We start from the raw sequence: 20,921 nt of genomic DNA, 5'->3' as shown, positions 1-20,921 counted from the left end.
CGGATGCAACTGTAATCTGATTATCCCTTATTTAAAATGTAATTATAACGAAATACCTTCATTTCTTTTCTTACCTTCGTCAGTTACTTTCATTTTACTGTATTTTAAATGCGTAACGCCGTTACATGTATTTCGTTACTCCCCAGCCCTGTGTATGTGAACACTATATGAGCTGAACTCTAGTGGGAAATGAGGAATTAATGTGGTTTGTTGAGTTATAAAAACTTTATGTTGTATGTTTGTAATGTCATGTCATCTCCTATGGTGTATGCTTCTTGTAGTATACCGTATGTTGTCCTCGCAGGCTCCACACACACACACACACACACAGCGTAGCCTGATTAACAAATGGACCTGTGTTATTCAGTCTGAAGAATCCGTCACTGAACAAAGTCACAAACTTAATCAACATCTGACCACTAACTGAACTCCAAAATATCAATAACTTGTTCTGAGTGAAAATTACAAACCTTCTTTAAGCTCAGGCTGTTGTGTCATATAGATAAGATTAAGATTAGGTTTCCCTGAAGGGGTGAAGACAATTTAACGTTCACAGCTATACATATATATAAATATAAACACCTTTGATTTTTGTTGTTTTTATATTAAGATAATTATAAAAAAAACTTGCCACTAAAAGATTTTTAGTATTTTAGAACTAAACAAAACATTAAACCTACAGTTTTAGCCACACACTTAGACAACAAATGAGTGATACACTGTTTATAAATCGAGCTGTTCAGGGATTGGGATCTGGTTTAGGATAAGTTTCAAATAACAGCACAAGTGCACTGATGAATGACACTCTTTCATTATAATAGCTCCCAAAGCATTAAGTCAAAGACACACTGGACATGTCCCAAATAAAACAGATTCATGAAATGCATGACTTATTAATGATTAATTATATATTCATTCTGCACATTCACTAATAAACCTTAACACAAAACACATGTATTTTAAATTAAACACGTTTGCATTGCGTATATTTCCACCGCTGTATGACCCACAACAACAGAAACAGTAAATTAAAAAGAAAAATTACATTGTCCTAAGTATTCATGCCATAACAATTACAATTTAGACAAGGTGCATCCCATTTGTCTGGGTCATCTTTATTGATTGTGCAAACTGACTCGAGTCCATCTGTGGTACATTCAACTGTTGTCTAATAGCTGAAAAGGCAGACATACAAAAACAAAGTGTGCTTCTCAAAGCTGCATGCTAGTAAAGCTGTGTCCTTCCCAGTCCAGTTCTTCTGAGGCCTCCAGGCCACACTTCTTCTCAGCATTTAATGCTAGAATGAGACGCTCTAATAAGTCCACTTGTTATGTGTTAAAAATATCCACCTCTACAGTCAAGCAGTGAAAACACTAGGGCTACCCTCGACTGGGGTTGGGAACCAAAAACTGTTCTGTTTTTTTAAAAGAACCGGAACCGTGAGCAATTTCTAAGTTTCCAAAAAGTCCATATTTGGCCAACCAGCTTATTCCTGCTGGAAAAGCTAAATGTTATTGATAGTGTAAAAAACATCAACTTTGAAGCACAGGCTGATTGATGGACTAGCATTACTCAACATTACTTACTACCTTCCAGCACCACTACATTCAATGAAGGTAAGATAGCAAAAATACATAATAGTTCATTTAAATGGAACCTGAATCTGAACCTGAAAATATACTGTAATACATTTTGAATTTTGACATTGCCAACCTTTAAATTAAGTTTACAGTAAGTAATAAACAGGAACCAGAACTGTCAGGTGGAAGTGGAACCGGATTCCCAACCCTACCCTCGACGTAGATTTTTCTGGTCGACTAGTAGTCCTTCATTTTAGGCATTAGTAGACTACTCGCATGTTTATTAATAAACCATTTAAATCATAATAATTAGACTTAAATCACCTACATAGCCTAATAAGTGCACGCATAAAGCTTTCCACAGCACAATGGCACAAGTATTGATTATGAATGAGTCAGAAAAAAACAGTAAGGAGGCTGGATTAACATTTTTATTTATTGATAAACTAGTGCTTTCTTTGTTTTCGGCTTAAGAGATGAAGTTGGAGACACTGACTCGTCATCTCCGCCTGTATACATGTTCCATATGGATTATGTAATCTTAAAATATTTGTTTTCCATTTAAATTGGTTCATGTAAAAGTAGACATTTCACTCTCTATAGATATAGATATTTTTTTCATGTCTATAAGGCAAGTATACACAGTTCAAAGAGAGAAAAACAAGCAGAAAGCACATCATGTTTCCTTTTTTATTATTTTACAAAGGCATAATTTTTTTTTTGTTTTTAGTGCGAGTACACAAAAATAAACAAATTCTTTACAGAGTCGAAATATGTGACCTGCACTGGCAAAATGAAAAGTTATCCGCACAGGCTAATTTTGAGCTATGGGCAAAAAAAAAAAAACTTGATTTTGGTCGACTTTGAGGTTTTCACAAAAATTCATAGTTCATTAAGCCCTAGTCTAGCGATCCCAGTGCTTCAAATAGTAATTAAACATCGAAAAGTATCTTTATTTGAACATTTTCTGAGAGGAATACCCTTTCTCCACTCACTTCTCATAATGCCGCTCATCCGAGGCGCACACATAAAGACAACAGACACCAACGGTGCTCTATCCCGATACGCATATACACAGATTTACAGTAGGCTAAAGTTATTCACATAATCACACATAATCTGTTATGTTTTAAGTGAACGTTTGGGGAACATTTGTGTAAAAATATTGCTTGTGTAACATTACACTAGATCTGTGCATTACACTTTGTCTTAATATAGACCATCTGTCTCATTAATGTTAATTAATCAAACAATAAAATAAGAGGGAATCACTCACTGCTTGATTGAACTGCTTTTGTAGTACTAATAATCTTTTTATTTTTAATGAGCAGAATTACGTGATTTTTACATTTTACTATGCTTTTCTCACTTGAATGCTTAGGCTATTTATGACAACAAATGTAAATAAAAATAGCTATATAACTATAGAGACTGTGTCTGTTCCCCGAACTTGAAAATACAAAAAACGTCCAAACCAAGTTAAGATTAACAATTTAACTGAGGTTTAACAAATAAAAAACAGATGCAATACGGATAAACAAATGATAAAGCTTGGCTTATTGAATATCAGATCCCTTTCTACGAAAACACTTTTTGTAAATAATATCATAATGATCATAATATAGATGTGCTGTGTTTGACAGAAACCTGGCTAAAACCTGATGATTACATTATTTTAAATGAGTCCACCCCCGAAGACTACTGTTATAAACATGAGCTGCATCTAAAAGGCAAAGGGGGAGGTGTTGCTTCAATTTATGACAACGTTTTCAGGAATTCTCAGAGGGCAGGTTTCAAGCATAACTCGTTTGAAGTAATGGTGCTTCATATAACATTATCCAGAGAAACAAATGTTAATGATAAATCCCCTTTTATGTTTGTACTGGCTACTGTATACAGGCCACCAGGGCACCATACAGACTTTATTAAAGAGTTTGGTGATTTTACATCAGAGTTAGTTCTGGCTGCAGATAAAGTTTTAATAGTTGGTGATTTTAATATCCATGTTGATAATGAAAAAGATGCATTGGGATCAGCATTTATAGACATTCTGAACTCTATTGGGGTTAGACAACACGTTTCAGGACCTACTCATTGTCGAAATCATACTCTACATTTAATACTGTCACATGGAATTGATGTTGATAGTGTTGAAATTATGCAGCCAAGTGATATCTCAGATCATTATTTGGTTTTGTGCAATTTTCATATAGCCAAAATTGTAAATTCTACTTCTTGTTACAAAGAAAAATGGAGCGCAGCTGGAGGAAAACAAAACTAGAGGTATTTCATATTGCTTGGCGGGAAAGTAACCTATCCTACAGAAAAGCATTAAAAACTGCTAGATCCGATTACTTTTCTTCTCTTTTAGAAGAAAACAAAAATAACCCCAGGTATTTATTCAATACAGTGGCTAAATTAACGAAAAATAAAGCCTCAACAAGTGTTGACATTTCCCAACAACACAGCAGTAATGACTTTATGAACTACTTTACTTCTAAAATCGATACTATTAGAGATAAAATTGCAACCATTCAGCCGTCAGCTACAGTATCGCATCAGACAGTGCACTATAGACCCCCTGAGGAACAGTTCCTCTCATTCTCTACTATAGGAGAGGAAGAATTGTATAAACTTGTTAAATCATCTAAACCAACAACATGTATGTTAGACCCTATACCATCTAAGCTCCTAAAAGAGGTGCTTCCAGAAGTCATAGATCCTCTTCTGACTATTATTAATTCCTCATTGTCATTAGGACATGTCCCCAAAACCTTCAAACTGGCTGTTATTAAGCCTCTCATCAAAAAACCACAACTTGACCCCAAAGAACTAGTTAATTATAGACCAATCTCGAATCTCCCTTTTCTGTCCAAGATACTAGAAAAGGTGGTATCCACACAATTATATTCCTTCTTAGAGAAAAATGGTATATGTGAGGATTTCCAGTCAGGATTTAGACCGTATCATAGTACTGAGACTGCTCTTCTTAGAGTTACAAATGATCTGCTCTTATCATCTGATCGTGGGTGTATCTCTCTATTAGTTTTATTGGATCTTAGTGCTGCGTTTGACACAATTGACCACAACATTCTTTTGCATAGACTTGAATACTTTGTTGGCATCAGTGGAAGTGCATTAGCATGGTTTAAATCGTACTTATATGACCGCCATCAGTTCGTAGCAGTGAATGAAGATGTATCCTATCGATCACAAGTGCAGTATGGAGTACCTCAAAGCTCAGTACTAGGGCCGCTACTCTTCACGCTTTATATGTTACCCTTGGGAGATATCATCAGGAAACATGGTGTTAGCTTTCACTGTTATGCTGATGATACTCAGCTCTATATTTCTTCGCAGCCCGGTGAAACACACCAATTTGAAAAACTAATGGATTGCATAGTCGATATAAAAAACTGGATGACGAGTAATTTCTTACTGCTAAATTCTGAAAAAACAGAGGTGTTAATTATAGGACCTAAAAACTCTGCTTGTAATAAACTAGAACACTGTCTAAGACTTGATGGTTGCTCTTTCAATTCTTCATCATCAGTTAGGAACCTAGGTGTGCTATTTGATCCCAATCTTTCCTTAGAAAGCCACGTTTCTAGCATTTGTAAAACTGCATTTTTCCATCTCAAAAATATATCTAAATTACGGCCTATGCTCTCAATGTCAAATGCAGAAATGTTAATCCATGCATTTATGACCTCAAGGTTAGATTATTGTAATGCTTTATTGGGTGGTTGTTCTGCACGCTTAGTAAACAAACTACAGCTAGTCCAAAATGCAGCAGCAAGAGTTCTTACTAGAACCAGGAAGTATGACCATATTAGCCCGGTCCTGTCAACACTGCACTGGCTCCCTATCAAGCATTGCATAGATTTTAAAATATTGCTTATTACTTATAAAGCCCTGAATGGTTTAGCACCTCAGTATTTGAATGAGCTCCTTTTACATTATAATCCTCTACGTCCGCTACGTTCTCAAAACTCAGGCAATTTGATAATACCTAGAATATCAAAATCAACTGCAGGCGGCAGATCCTTTTCCTATTTGCTGCAGCCTGGAATTGAACTACTGGTTTCATCTGGTCAGAGGAGAACTGGCCCCCCAACTGAGCCTGGTTTCTCCCAAGGTTTTTTTCTCCATTCTGTCACCGATGGAGTTTCGGTTCCTTGCCGCTGTCGCCTCTGGCTTGCTTAGTTGGGGTCACTTCATCTACAGCGATATCGTTGACTTGATTGCAAATAAATGCACACTATGACAATGACACTATTTAACTGAACAGAGATGACATCACTGAAGTCAATGATGAACTGCCTTTAACTATCATTTTGCATTATTGACACAGTTTTCCTAATGAATGTTGTTTAGTTGCTTTGACGCAATGTATTTTGTTTAAAGCGCTATATAAATAAAGGTGACATTGACATTAATGAATATTAAAAAAAAGAAGTGGGGGGGAAAGATGTAATGTTGCTGGGTGATTTTGCTTTGGAATCTTCTGAAAACTTTAAATCAGTTTTTCTCTAAATTTACATTGCTGACTCCATTGACTTCAAACATCTATATGACCAAAAGTGAAGGAGTATTTTAAGAGCAAGTGAGTGCTCCAGCGCCTCCATCTGTCCTGCAGTGAGCACTACTGTTCAGCTTACACACTCCACACAAGACACTTGAACAGTGCACATTTCTCTAGGTTAACATTAGATTGAGCGGCCATGTAAAGTTGCTGCTACTAACCTATTTCAGATGATAAGCCATAAATGATATGCGAGTGTTTGGATGTTCTGCCCATCGATGTACAGTATTACCACACAGACCAGCCGTTAACGATCTGTCCGTCACAGACTGCGTGACCTCCCCTCCTTTGGATTTATTTCTTTTTTTCTGTGACTTATACAATTTTGATCGACTAAAGGTGAGTCGACTATTAAGGAGCAGCCTTAGAAAATACTAGAAAAATGAATCTTGAAAAAAACCATGTGTGGTCTGAACACAAGAAAAAACAAGGCATTCATCTCTGAAAAGTTTTTTGTCTGGCATTTCATCAAGTACTAAAGGGAGGAAAGTGCTGCCTCATTTTTCTTTTTCGTGAATTGGAATATGTACAAAAAATTGTGGGTTTTTCAAGGACGGAAGGTTTTAAAATATGCTTTTAAACTATGCCAAGTGAAGGATGTGAAACAAAGGCTGCCTTCCAAGGACCCTTCAAACTGAGACGGCCTTCGACGGTGCATGTTGACGTGACTGCCAAGATATGCAGCGTTACTTAGGATGAAGCCTTCTGACTGAGAAATAGCCCAAGTCATGCGGTCACAGGAACTGCCTGTAGACCTCAGAGACAGACTGTGTTGCAGCACAAATTTGTGAAAATCTACAAAACTCTGCTGCAATGGGCACAGTGGTCTCCATGAATCTTAAATAGAGTAAGTTGATGCAACCAAACTGCCCGTCTGGCCAAACGGAGCAGCTTGTAAGAAAACCTTGGTTGAGCTCCGGAGATCATGTGTGGAAAGAACAACAAACGTCACTGCAACACTGCACAGAACTGGGCTTTATAGCAGAGACAACAGACACCAACGGATGGAGCTAGCGGTTCACTATCCAACAGGACAATGGCCCTAAACACACACCCCAGATGATGAAAGAGTAGTTACAACTCAGAATCCCAACCAGAATCCCAGTGTCCCAGTCAGAGCCTGGACATTAACCCAATAAAAACTTGAATATGCCTGCCCACTGTCCACTGATGCTCAACACACATCCTATCAGAGTTAAAAAGAATCTAAACAGACAATTTGCACAAAATCTGCAAAACCAGGTGTGCAAAGCTTGTCACATCATACCAAAAAAGAGTAGAGTTAAGGAGTTTGAATACTTGCAACATGACAATGTGAAAGATGAAGTGTCTGAATATTTTCAGAATGAACTCTATACACTTGTGTACTTTCTCTTCAAATCCAACAAAAATAACTCATCTTGGTCGCAGGGTTGATTTTTTTTTACCAACAAGATGAAAGCTTTTGATGCATCTTGAAATCTATTCTATAGGAAATTCTCATGTTCCATATGAGAGAGTTATTAAAACCACATGCTATAATATTACACGCTAAGCAAACACTCTCTGCAACCAAAGATATAAATGACAGCAATGAGATGGGTGGAAACAGGCTTCAAATGGAAAACAAATGGATATGTGGGAGACAAGCTCATGTCTCATTTGACACTGTGGCCTATGTGTTGAAAGCTCAACATCCACACAGCACTTGATAAAGATACCTGATACATTTATGTCCTTGCTTTTTGTTGGGGTAATGCTGTGTTCACACCAAACACGAATAGAGCTTCTGGCGTGAATGATTTCAATGTTAATTCAATGCAAAGGCGCGTTTACGTGCGTCTGGAGGTCTCGCAGCGCGAATGAGGCGTTTAGCGCGGAAGACGCGAATTCGCGAATGATGCAAATTGACGCGCGAAATGCTGTATTCGCGCGTCAATTCGCGTCATTCGCGAATGAGGCGAATTAGCGTCTTCCGCGCCGCGCTAAACGCCTCATTCGTGCCGCGAGACCTCCAGACGCACGAATAGAGCATTTCGCGCGAAACGCGCGTTAAGCGTGAATGGTGCTTTTTGTGCATTTAGCGTTTGACGCGAATTCGTGTCTGCCGCCCGAGTTGCAAAAATTTGAACTTTGGCGTCAATTCGCGCCGCGTTAACCAATCAGGAGCCTGCTAGGAGTCACTCATTCAACATGGAAGAACGACTGATGTCAGTGAGCAGTCAACCGGAGCTATATGACAAAAGTTCATATTTCTATAGAGACAGGAATAAAAAGGACCTATATATATATATATATATATATATATATATAAGACCTATTAATAGATAAATTGAATAAAGGCCAAAGCTATGAGAAACATTTCGTTTTACCCCAAACGAATTATATTTTTTCTTGAACCACTAAAGAGACATCAGAGCCAGCGGCAAATGTCAGAAGGTCTAGCCGAGGTGAGGCTGCTCTCGGCGGATACATGATGACGGAGCTCCCGCTGATCGCATGGAGCTCATCTCCGAAATCGGCTAAACACATTTTTTAAATAGACTATGTCTTTGTAAATAAACCGCATATTTGAGTTTAAAACAACTACATTCTTGCTTGAAATACTTATAAAACTACATTTCATGACACGATAACAGTAATATTTTGAAAATTATCCGAATAAAAATGGCGGTTGAAAATGCTGCGTGAACTCAGCTGGCAGAAGCCCCCCCATGACGCGAATTCGCGTCTGTTGGGAAGTTAATTTCACGAGTGAATGAAGCAAATTATCTCAGAATGTTCAAGTGGCAAACTAGACACGGTAGACGCGAATTTGACGCTCTATACGCGTTTGGTGTGAACACAGCGTAAGAAACAAGGTGAAACCCACCTGGTTGGTCCCTCGGAGCCGCCCCTGTGGTCGGCTGTCTGGCGGGTACCATCCTGCTCCTCGAGGGGCTGACGGTGGACTCTAACTGGTGAAACTTGTGAACTCTGTCCCTCACCAGAATTGCATCCTCTTTTGTTTTGTAGTCTAAACGTGGCCAGCCCAGTTCTTTTTTTTGCATTATGCTATCAATCTCTGCCATCAGACGTGTCTGGGCTCGGGCCGCCTCTGCGGGGCTGTACTTATTCATGTGGACAACGTCCTCCCTCTCCCCCAGCAGTTTAGAGAGAAGGGAATAGAGGTCACCTGCACAGGAGGAAACAGAGGAGGAGAAGCGGAGAGAGAAGAGAGGAATGGTGGTGTGAATAGAAAAGTGAGAAAGCCATTGGAGTGGAGGAAAGGAGGATGTGCTGGTGGTGTTATATGTATTTGATATATTCAGACGGATCCGCTGACAGACGCCTGCTTTCAAATGATAAATATGTTATGATGCAAGGCACATATATTTTGAGGATCATTGTGCCACAGCGTACACTCTTCTGGCTGCACCACAAGGATGTGCTGTTTTCTTTCAAATCAAAGTGTAAATGCACGTAAAAAACATATTATTGTGGCACAGCTGACACAGAAGAGCGTACGCTGCTTGTGTCCAGCAGATGTTCTCCAAAATGGTGCTACGGTGATGTGGAGAGACGAATTGATAAATAAAGTCCCTATTTTTTCTTTCTTTGAGTACAAGTATTCTCATCTCTTCATAATGTTACGATTGAAGCACTGATGGCAGATGGACTATTCTGATGATATATTTGATACTTTTCTGGACTTTGACCATGTAAGTTACTTGGCAGTCTATGGGACAGTCACAAGCCTCCCGGTTTTCATCCAAAATATCTTAAATTGTGTTCTGAAGAGGAACAAAGCTTTTACGGGTTATGAGCGACATGGTGGTAAGTGATTAACGACAAAATTTTCATTTTGGGGTGGAGTATCCCTTTAAATGTGTCTTTGTTTTTGGCATTTCTCCCTTGTTCTCCCAAACAGCACTTCACCACAGAACCAGCATTTATTAGCTGCTCTACTTTGGTGATGGTACCCCTGATAAATTAATTTCCTATATACCAGGTTTTGACATTTTTGTCAACTTCTCTTATGACAACTCCTTAACGTTTCATGATGAACTTGAGCCAGTTCAGTGCTGAATAGTTTTTTCTTAAATTTTCCAGTGAATAGGGACTGTGTGCAAAGGATTCTGGGTGATTAGAAGATGTGGAGTATACACCTGATTTCGTCACGTTTCTAGCATTTGTAAAACTGCATTTTTCCATCTCAAAAATATATCTAAATTACGGTCTATGCTCTCAATGTCAAATGCAGAAATGTTAATCCATGCATTTATGACCTCAAGGATAGATTATTGTAATGCTTTATTGGGTGGTTGTTCTGCACGCTTAGTAAACAAACTACAGCTAGTCCAAAATGCAGCAGCAAGAGTTCTTACTAGAACCAGGAAGTATGACCATATTAGCCCGGTCCTGTCAACACTGCACTGGCTCCCTATCAAACATCGTATAGATTTTAAAATATTGCTTATTACTTATAAAGCCCTGAATGGTTTAGCACCTCAGTATTTGAATGAGCTCCTTTTACATTATAATCCTCTACGTCCGCTACGTTCTCAAAACTCAGGCAATTTGATAATACCTAGAATATCAAAATCAACTGCGGGCGGCAGATCCTTTTCCTATTTGGCGCCTAAACTCTGGAATAACCTACCTAACATTGTTCGGGAGGCAGACACACTCTTGCAGTTTAAATCTAGATTAAAGACCCATCTCTTTAACCTGGCATACACATAACATACTAATATGCTTTTAATATCCAAATCCGTTAAAGGATTTTTAGGCTTCATTAATTAGGTAAACCGAACCCGGAAACACTTCCCATAACACCCTATGTACTTGCTACATCATTAGAAGAATGGCATCTATGCTAATATTAGTCTGTTTCTCTCTTGTTCCGAGGTCACCGTAGCCACCAGATCCAGTCTGTATCCAGATCAGAGGGTCACTGCAGTCACCCGGAAACAGTACGTATCCAGACCAGATGGTGGATCAGCACCTAGAAAGGACCTCTACTGCCCTGAAAGACAGCGGAGACCAGGACAACTAGAGCCCCAGATACAGATGCCCTGTAAAGACCTTGTCTCAGAGGAGCACCAGGACAAGACCACAGGAAACAGATGATTCTTCTGCACAATCTGACTTTGCTGCAGCCTGGAATTGAACTACTGGTTTCGTCTGGTCAGAAGAGAACTGGCCCCCCAACTGAGCCTGGTTTCTCCCAAGGTTTTTTTTCTCCATTCTGTCACCGATGGAGTTTCGGTTCCTTGCCGCTGTCGCCTCTGGCTTGCTTAGTTGGGGACACTTCATCTACAGCGATATCGTTGACTTTATTGCAAATAAATGCACAGACACTATTTAACTGAACAAAGATGACATCACTGAATCCAATGATGAACTGCCTTTAACTATCATTTTGCATTATTGACACGGTTATCCTAATGAATGTTGTTCAGTTGCTTTGACGCAATGTATTTTGTTTAAAGCGCTATATAAATAAAGGTGACTTTGACTTTGACCTGATGCATGCCGCCTCTGTGTAGGCTCTAGAGACACTCACTAAACTGAGAAAAGCTCTTTTCATTGCAAGGCAATTATAAAATTGGAAATTTAGTGCAACCGTGATGCTTTTTAACAAACTGCTGGTTGATGTTTTGTTCACACAACACACTCCACTCTGTTGGTAATTTCATGATTTTCCATAATCAATAAGCATAACCAAGTGAGAGTTTACACTAATTTAGAACGATTACTGGATATTGGTCTATGTGTTGTTTCTCATTAACTAACTGCCTTTCAACTCATCTTGACTCGCACCCCAAGTTTCAGGTCACAATGTGCACAAAAGACTTCAAGATGCAGCCAGGTATTTTACTGGCCACGCTACAGCTGTGGCTTAAACAAATACAGCCAAGTCTCTACACATTTCTCGACACATAATTCAGTTCCAATTCCACTTTAACAAAACCATACTTATTTAGAGAAATAAGTATGATTAATGAATTCTTTTTGTAGAACAACAATCCATTAAAATGAAAGCATGCATGACAGATCTATCTTTTTCAATCATGTTTGGACTCTGCATTTCAAACAATGCCAAAAGTATTCTGGAGGTGGATTGGGAAGTGAGTAATGCATGGGCAAATTCAGTCACTGTTTGGTCTCTACAGGGAGCTGTGCTAATACATAACATTAAGAAATCCCTTCAGTAAAAAACAAACAAACAAAAAAAACATTAAAATACCACAATATTGAAAGGACCAATCCAACACTATACACAGCCATTTTACAACCCGAATTCCGGAAAAGTTGGGACGTTTTTTAAATTTTAATAAAATAAAACTAAAAGACTTTCAAATCACATGAGCCAATATTTTATTCACAATAGAACATAGATAACATAGCAAATGTTTAAACTGAGAAAGTTTACAATTTTATGCACAAAATGAGCTCATTTCAATTTTGATTTCTGCTACAGGTCTCAAAATAGTTGGGACGGGGCATGTTTACCATGGTGTAGCATCTCCTTTTCTTTTCAAAACAGTTTGAAGACGTCTGGGCATTGAGGCTATGAGTTGCTGGAGTTTTGCTGTTGGAATTTGGTCCCATTCTTGCCTTATATAGATTTCCAGCTGCTGAAGAGTTCGTGGTCGTCTTTGACGTATTTTTTGTTTAATGATGCGCCAAATGTTCTCTATAGGTGAAAGATCTGGACTGCAGGCAGGCCAGGTTAGCACCCGGACTCTTCTACGATGAAGCCATGCTGTTGTTATAGCTGCAGTATGTGGTTTTGCATTGTCCTGCTGAAATAAACAAGGCCTTCCCTGAAATAGACGTTGTTTGGAGGGAAGCATATGTTGCTCTAAAACCTTTATATACCTTTCAGCATTCACAGAGCCTTCCAAAACATGCAAGCTGCCCATACCGTATGCACTTATGCACCCCCATACCATCAGAGATGCTGGCTTTTGAACTGAACGCTGATAACATGCTGGAAGGTCTCCCTCCTCTTTAGCCCGGAGGACACGGCGTCCGTGATTTCCAACAAGAATGTCAAATTTGGACTCGTCTGACCATAAAACACTATTCCACTTTGAAATAGTCCATTTTAAATGAGCCTTGGCCCACAGGACACGACGGCGCTTCTGGACCATGTTCACATATGGCTTCCTTTTTGCATGATAGAGCTTTAGTTGGCATCTGCTGATGGCACGGCGGATTGTATTTACCGACAGTGGTTTCTGAAAGTATTCCTGGGCCCATTTAGTAATGTCATTGACACAATCATGCCGATGAGTGATGCAGTGTCGTCTGAGAGCCCGAAGACCACGGGCATCCAATAAAGGTCTCCGGCCTTGTCCCTTACGCACAGAGATTTCTCCAGTTTCTCTGAATCTTTTGATGATGTTATGCACTGTAGATGATGAGATTTGCAAAGCCTTTGCAATTTGACGTTGAGGAACATTGTTTTTAAAGTTTTCCACAATTTTTTTACGCAGTCTTTCACAGATTGGAGAGCCTCTGGCCATCTTTACTTCTGAGAGACTCTGCTTCTCTAAGACAAAGCTTTTATAGCTAATCATGTTACAGACCTGATATCAATTAACTTAATTAATCACTAGATGTTCTCCCAGCTGAATCTTTTCAAAACTGCTTGCTTTTTTAGCCATTTGTTGCCCCCGTGCCAACTTTATTGAGACCTGTATCAGGCATTAAATTTTAAATGAGCTAATTAAGTGGATAAAAGTGTAAACTTTCTCAGTTTAAACATTTGCTACGTTATCTATGTTCTATTGTGAATAAAATATTGGCTCATGTGATTTGAAATTCCTTTAGTTTTCATTTTATTAAAATTTAAAAAACGTCCCTACTTTTCCGGAATTCGGGTTGTATAAGCATAAATAGGATTCAGAGCCTAGCCTTCCACTAGGAAGGTATATACATTTGTTATGAAGCTAATTATAAGCAGTCTTGGGATTAAATTTAGCAAAAATTAGATGCTAACGGATTCAGTTTTTAACTCAGGCAGAAAATCTCTTAGATGTACCAGCGAGCTCTCAGCAGGTTCAAGATGGCTAAATGGGTCATGATATACTATTTTTAATGCATGATTATTTTCCCTGAAGTCAAGTTATGGTGATATTTTCCCCAAACAGTCATAACTTAATAATGACCGTTTTAAACCCTGTCTTTGATGATGTGAATGAAACATTTGTTTTACTTTAATACTTATGCCCACTGCTGGCATTGCATAAATGCCTCCCACCTTAAATGTATAAATAACTGTTGATAAAACGCTTCGAATGCAGTCTCATGTTTGAATTGTGGTGGATAAGTAGTTATCTGGTCACCTGTTTTACTAGTGAAAAACAGGGTTTTGGTGATAACATACAGTATCTAATAACTTCAGTAACAACAATGTGTAGTTACACTGAGTTTATCTGAAAGCTTACCAGAGTGAAAATAATCTTTGACTGCTTATTAACAGTTTTGTGTCTTATTGACGAGTTATGCCTGCTAAAATGCAGCAACAATCCCAAACTAACATGATCAGGAACTTGAGATGTGGGTTTACATTCGCAAACAGTACAATGTTTGATGAAAGATATTTCACAAGTTTCACAACTCTTACAGGAGTCATCGGATGCACATTTTCTACACGTTGATTTGATCCTTTAAGGTCTAAATGAAAAGCGTATAACATTAATTTGGTTAAAATTTCTCAGCAGCCCTTTTTGTTGCAATACTCTTTAAATGCTAATGATTTGAGAAAAGGGATATTATTTATAGGGATAAAACAAAAACACTGTGTGCATTTTTATCATTATAGGGTGGTTGTGTACACACACTGCCAACACAAATTTAGGTTCAAACAACAGGTAAAAGTAATTTAGCATCAATTTTATCAAGGATCATGCCACTCAAAACCGGTTTGATTTTTTTGCTCCATTTGGACATCTCCCTTATCTGACACACTCATGTCTTTGAGCCTCTATTTATGAGCTGTACTACAGTTTGAACATTAAACCACTGTGTTTTTCACTATAAAAGAATGTCTTTCAGCCACTGTGTCTGTCAAATGAGATTTGCAATGGTATTCAAGCAGTGATTGCGTGTTTCAGTCTTGATTATCTCTGTAATTTGAAAATATTTTTAAACATCTTACCCTGATCCAGAACTTCCTCTTCTCTCTTGGGCTCCTGCAGCTCCACAATGTCTGTGGAAATCAAGAAACAAATAAGTTAATATGTATTATATCTATATATATTTCACTGAATTATCCCTAAAAGTATTGCATTCATCCCATATTATAATGCTTATTTTAAGACATATTATAATAAGTCATACTGCCCACTAATAGTGTAAAATCTTCAACTGTCTATTTTTGGATGGTACCTTTCTGAGGAGCTGACTCATGCTTCATGGACATCATATGGTCTGGACTGACTGGGATGGGAATATTGGCCTCAGAAGGGATGTTCCGGAACAGTTCACTACTGCCGTCATCTCCGCAGTTCATGTAAGGCACAGCATGGGTGTTGTCCATGTAGTACATGATGTAGAAGTTACACATCTCATCATTGGAGGTACCTCTGTGAGGAAGGAAACAATGACACGTGAACAAACTACTAGCACAGAATTACAAAATACAGCGCCCAAGCTGCAATTAAACTGCAAGTAACCAACCAAACTGTATTCAACTCAAATGACACACCCACAGGCCCTCTCAAAACAGATTTCTCAAAACTGCAAACTCCTGTTTCCACTGTTTTTGCGGCTTAATTAATAAAGGAGATACAGTATATATTTTGGTTTGTTCTTAGGTGCACCCTTAAATATCATGAAAAAAGTAAACTGTTTCTGGTTGTTTTGTGCGTAGATCAGAAGCCACTTTGGTCAGGAACAACATGAAACACTTGCAGTGTTTGCAAACTTTATTTTTGCATTGTTGCATTCCAAACTGTGTCAGAACAGCATGATTCATAGTCATCTGCCTCCATTCAATTTATGCAATGCTTACTCCTATTACAAAACCGATGAATAAAAATGTCCCACCCATTCCTTTTTTTCACTCAGACCTTCATCACAATAAAGAAATTCTGTACAATTACATGATTTTGTAAAAAAAAAGAATTGTGACCCTGGAACACAAAACCAGTCTTAAGTCGCTGGGGTATATTTGTAGCAATATCCAAAAAAACAAAAACATTGTATGGGTCAAAGTCATAGATTTTTCTTTTATGCCAAAAATCATTAGGATATTAAGTAAAGATCATGTTCCATAAAGATGTTTTGAAAATCTTCTACCGTAAATATATCAAAAATTAATTTTTGATTAGTAATATGCATTGCTAAGAACTTCATTTGGACAACTTTAAAGATGATTTTCTCAATATTTAGATTTTTTTTGCTCCCTCAGATTCCAGATTTTTAAATAGTTGTATCTCAGCCAAATATTGTCTGATCCTAATAAACCATGCATCAATGCAAAGCTTATTTATTCACATTTCAGATTATATATAAATCTCAATTTCGAAAAACTGATACTTATTACTGGTTTTGTGGTCCACGGTCACAACTGTGAGTTTTTTCTGATAAGAATTTTGATATCTTTTGAAACTCCTGGTTTGCTGTGTTCTGTATGACAGCACAATCTGGCCAAAAATCCTGTTATTATATAACAATGCGACTATAAAATAATAATGATAATAATGGTAATTTTATTTTACAGTACAACTGTAATATCACAATACTAATAGTTCATTTAATCACTTTTAAATGTGTAACCAATGAGGTTTGGGATGGAAGAATGCAGAGAGGCTTTAAAGCTTAAAAAGACAAGAAATGGATCATGAGCTGCTCATGAACAAAAGAACAACACAGAGCAGTACATCACTTTGAAATATGGAGAGAATATATATGAAGAGTTTGGTTCCAAATGCATTTAATCCATTTTGATTAATTTGAGTAAAAATGAGTTTTCTTTCCCAAGAAAGTGGCAAGATGACTTTTTTCAAATCCATTGAATCAATGTGAAAGTTATTTTTCATATTGAAACTGTTGAAAATACACAACATAGTAAGTTGATCCACATATGACAGCATCTGAACTTGGTCAATACTAAATATATTATATCTTAATCAGTACTTATATACAGGCACTGGACTAAAAATACATCCATCAGTCATCACTTCCAACATGAATTCCACGGGTCATCTCGTTAATGCTATAACTACGGCAATAAAATAAAATTTCATAATGAACAAGAACATGAACAACAATATCACATTAGACCACAGAAATTCCAAAATGACACTTCCCTTACTTCCAAAAGTGCATTCATCTTTGCCATGTTACATTCCTTTAGTTGACTAGTGCTATGTGCTGTATTAACAAAAACATAAATGGCATTAATACTAACACTAACAAGCTATGCAATATCACATTCATAATCGATTGCGATTCATCTAATGACAATATATAGCGTAACTTGTCAGTGATCTATGGCTCTGTGTATTAAATGCATCTGAATAATTTCCATCTGAAAGCTTGTGATGGAGATTTACCGATACTACCGTAATTCCTCAAATAAAGCCGGGACCTTTATTTACCTGAACTGCAGAAGGTAACAGGCTTTTATTAGAGGCAGGCCTTTATTTCTAATTCCATCTGTTTGATAAGTAATTGTTTTAAATTAACCATTTTAAATTAATTTAATTAATTTAAATTAAAAGCAATAGCGTTCCAGTGGACAGAGATCATAACATTAGCACAGAATAAGTTCAGAATCAATCACCAAAAGAATCAGTTCGGTGAATCACACATGCGCTGTATCATCAGCTCCTCGGTTCTCGAATCGGACGCGTTTGACAGAAACAGTTCTCGGTTCAGTGTACTGGTGATCTGAAAACTGCTGTAACCGGTTCTTGACTCGAGAACGAGGAACACTCCGGCAGTGGGCGTGTATGTCCGTTATCTGACTCTGCTGATTAATCACACAAATTTCCCCCGGCCTTTATTTAAGACCGGCCTTTATTTGTCTGTGTTGACCACGCCCCCGGACACTATCAGAGGCCCGGCGTTTATTTGACTACCGTTTTTTTTATTTGAGGAATTACGGTATTAATCACAAAACCGGCTTTACTGACGAGATATACATGGCAATCACATGTGATTCATCGTGCATCCTTTGTTTGTTGATCACAAAATAACTCAGCGAACATTGGAGTTTTCGTAAAATATTTAATTGAATTTTCAATACCGACCAGATAAAAAAAAATTTTAATGCCATTAATCGCGTTTTGGAACCAAACTCTTCATATATATATATATATATATATATATATATATATATATATATATATATATATATATATATATTTGTGTGTGTGTGTGTTGACTCGAGAACGAGAAACACTCCGGCAGTGGGCGTGTACGTTCGTTATCTGACTCTGCTGATTAATCACACAAATTTCCCCCGGCCCCCGTGTGTGCGTGTATGTACATATGTCTCTGCATACTGTAAGCGGGCAGTTCTTGGTGCCAAAGATCAGACTGTACGTCAGCAGTCATCTTTACATCGTTATCTTGAGGACTCGAGTTGGGTGCGTGGGCGAGAGCGCTGGGCTTCCTGGGAGATGCGTCAATGCACTATTATGTGCTGTCCCTATCACCATGGTAACAGGCATGGCAGGGCAGAGGCGCACATACGTTCAAGAAGTCACGCTCAAATGGAATATGATGAAACACAGAGGCAATCTGCTGCATGTTTAATCACTCTTTAATCACCACAGAAACACACAGTCACCACCTGTCTCACAGTGTCAGTTTATCAGATGGACATAGAAAGAGAGGTGGTCAGAGACACAATGACATCAACACACCACCATGCAAACACAATGAAAGGAACTGCATGCACAACATCACCTCTCATCTAACACACTTACTGTCACAGTAACTCTACATGGGAATAAATGAACAAAAATAAAAGTTGAACTCTCCCATAGGAAATCTGACATTGGTTACACATTTAAACAATCCTATTAGGCATTTGAATCACTGATTCAAAATAAGAATCAATGATAGGCCAGAACATGGACTTACCCAATTTGTGTAATAGTGGTTCTTCCTTCTCCTGTGAACACACAACGGGCTGCCAGTATGTCTCCATTTCTAACATCAATGGTGTTCGTGACTGGATAAAAAGCCTAAACACAAGTGAAGTTTATGAGTTAGTTCAAACAAAAAATAGAAATTGAGACTTTCATTCCTCTCCAAAACCCATGTCAAACACTTTTAATGAAACCTGAGAGATTTCGGCTTATAATTCAAAGTCAAGGTAACCAAAACGTTCAAGCTTCAAAAAGTAATCCATACAATTCTGAATAGACACGTTCACTTAATGAAGAAAGCAAACAGAAGATTAAGCATGCCTGCCTGCCTGTCAATAAATACCTTTATTTGTGTTTCAAAGACGAACAAAGTGTAAATTGTTTGCAATGACAAGATGGTGAGAAAATAATGACAGAATTTTCTTTTTTTGGTGAACTTAAAGGTACAGGTTGTAGGACCTGCCACTAGAGGGCGCACTATCAAAACAATAACAATCGTGTGGTTTGATGACGCTAAGAAAGAGCGTGGAATGATGGGATTTGTTGTCTTCTACCCAACCGCTGATGGCCATCAATCAGAAGGAAAGATAAATGATGGATTTAACGCGAGTTCAACGATTTGCGCGAGTAGATTACATACAAAGTCAATGCAAAGACGTGATCAGACTATGGATCAAACTCGTCCTCGCGCGGGTCTAGAGACGCGATGCCCCGCGTTTGGCGTGTATGCCCCATAATACTAATCTTGTTGATCGTTATAATAGCATACGTTTTCTGTATTGGATATTGCGCTTGCTGATCCCTCTTTAACTGCCACAGACAGAGAGGAAACAGGTCAGACAGCAGGATAACAAATGGGTCATAACTCTTATCAGAGACAAATGATGCATTACTTTCATCTACAGATGCCACGCATTAATCATGCTCGATCAGGCAGAGTGGACACGTCTTAATGTACCTGTGGTAGCAGTGGAGACTGGCGTCCAATCTGAGTCCACTGTCCATTTCGAACCCTGTACCCACTCACAACTTTACCTGAAGAACAAGACACACAACAAGATCAAGATATCTTAGCGCCATAAAATGTAAAACCATTTACTAAGACTAAATAAGAACTTAGTTCTCCAATAAAGCAGTATCTCACCGAGGCTGTGTGTGTGTGTCCTGAAGGCAAAGGGATACATCGGGGAAGATGGGTAAGTGCAAGCAATGTCTGCATTGGTAACTGCAAACACCAAAAACATCAGACGTCATAAATACACTGATAGCCAATCACAAGATTCGAGGTGAAGCTCAGACACCTTTCACAACCCCAAATGTCTACAAGATTAATAGTGCCAAACTGGAAAACAGTTGACATGTCACAGAGTGGGTGTACCTTTCTTCCCAGGAGGAATGACAGTGTCCACAGACATCATCAGATACATGCCAGCAATAAAGGGCTGTCTGCACAGAGCACACAACAGTCAGCATTGAAATGCATTACAGTTAATAAAACACCACACTTTTATTAACTTCCATACTGAATTGCTTACATATTACATCAAATTTACAGTCTATATGTAATATGTATATGACTACGTGAGGAATAACTAACAGCATCACATTATTGAAAAATAATGCACACCCCTACCCTAGTGAAAAAATACTAAACCTTTTAAATTCATTCTACTACAA

At 38.1% G+C, this 20,921-nt stretch overlaps 1 protein-coding gene across 4 annotated transcripts in view; it reads right to left on the bottom strand.

The window, feature by feature from the left end:
• Positions 1–20,921, bottom strand: part of pam (peptidylglycine alpha-amidating monooxygenase) — a 50,980-nt gene that overhangs the window by 14,001 nt on the left and 16,058 nt on the right. For 3 of the 4 annotated variants that reach the window (XM_059539832.1, XM_059539831.1, XM_059539833.1), the window contains exons 9-15: positions 20,623–20,690; positions 20,389–20,469; positions 20,203–20,279; positions 19,237–19,340; positions 15,529–15,725; positions 15,299–15,349; positions 9,017–9,319 (exon numbers count right to left, since the gene is read on the bottom strand). In XM_059539832.1, coding sequence (XP_059395815.1) covers positions 9,017–9,319; positions 15,299–15,349; positions 15,529–15,725; positions 19,237–19,340; positions 20,203–20,279; positions 20,389–20,469; positions 20,623–20,690 — 881 coding nt within the window. The remainder of the gene's footprint in view (positions 1–9,016; positions 9,320–15,298; positions 15,350–15,528; positions 15,726–19,236; positions 19,341–20,202; positions 20,280–20,388; positions 20,470–20,622; positions 20,691–20,921) is intronic. The other variant, XM_059539834.1, reaches the window with a different exon arrangement.

This window comes from Carassius carassius, chromosome 45 (assembly GCF_963082965.1).
Source record: "Carassius carassius chromosome 45, fCarCar2.1, whole genome shotgun sequence".
In the NCBI taxonomy this organism is placed as follows: Eukaryota; Metazoa; Chordata; class Actinopteri; order Cypriniformes; family Cyprinidae; genus Carassius; species Carassius carassius.
This window is presented reverse-complemented; position numbering and strand designations above follow the sequence as displayed.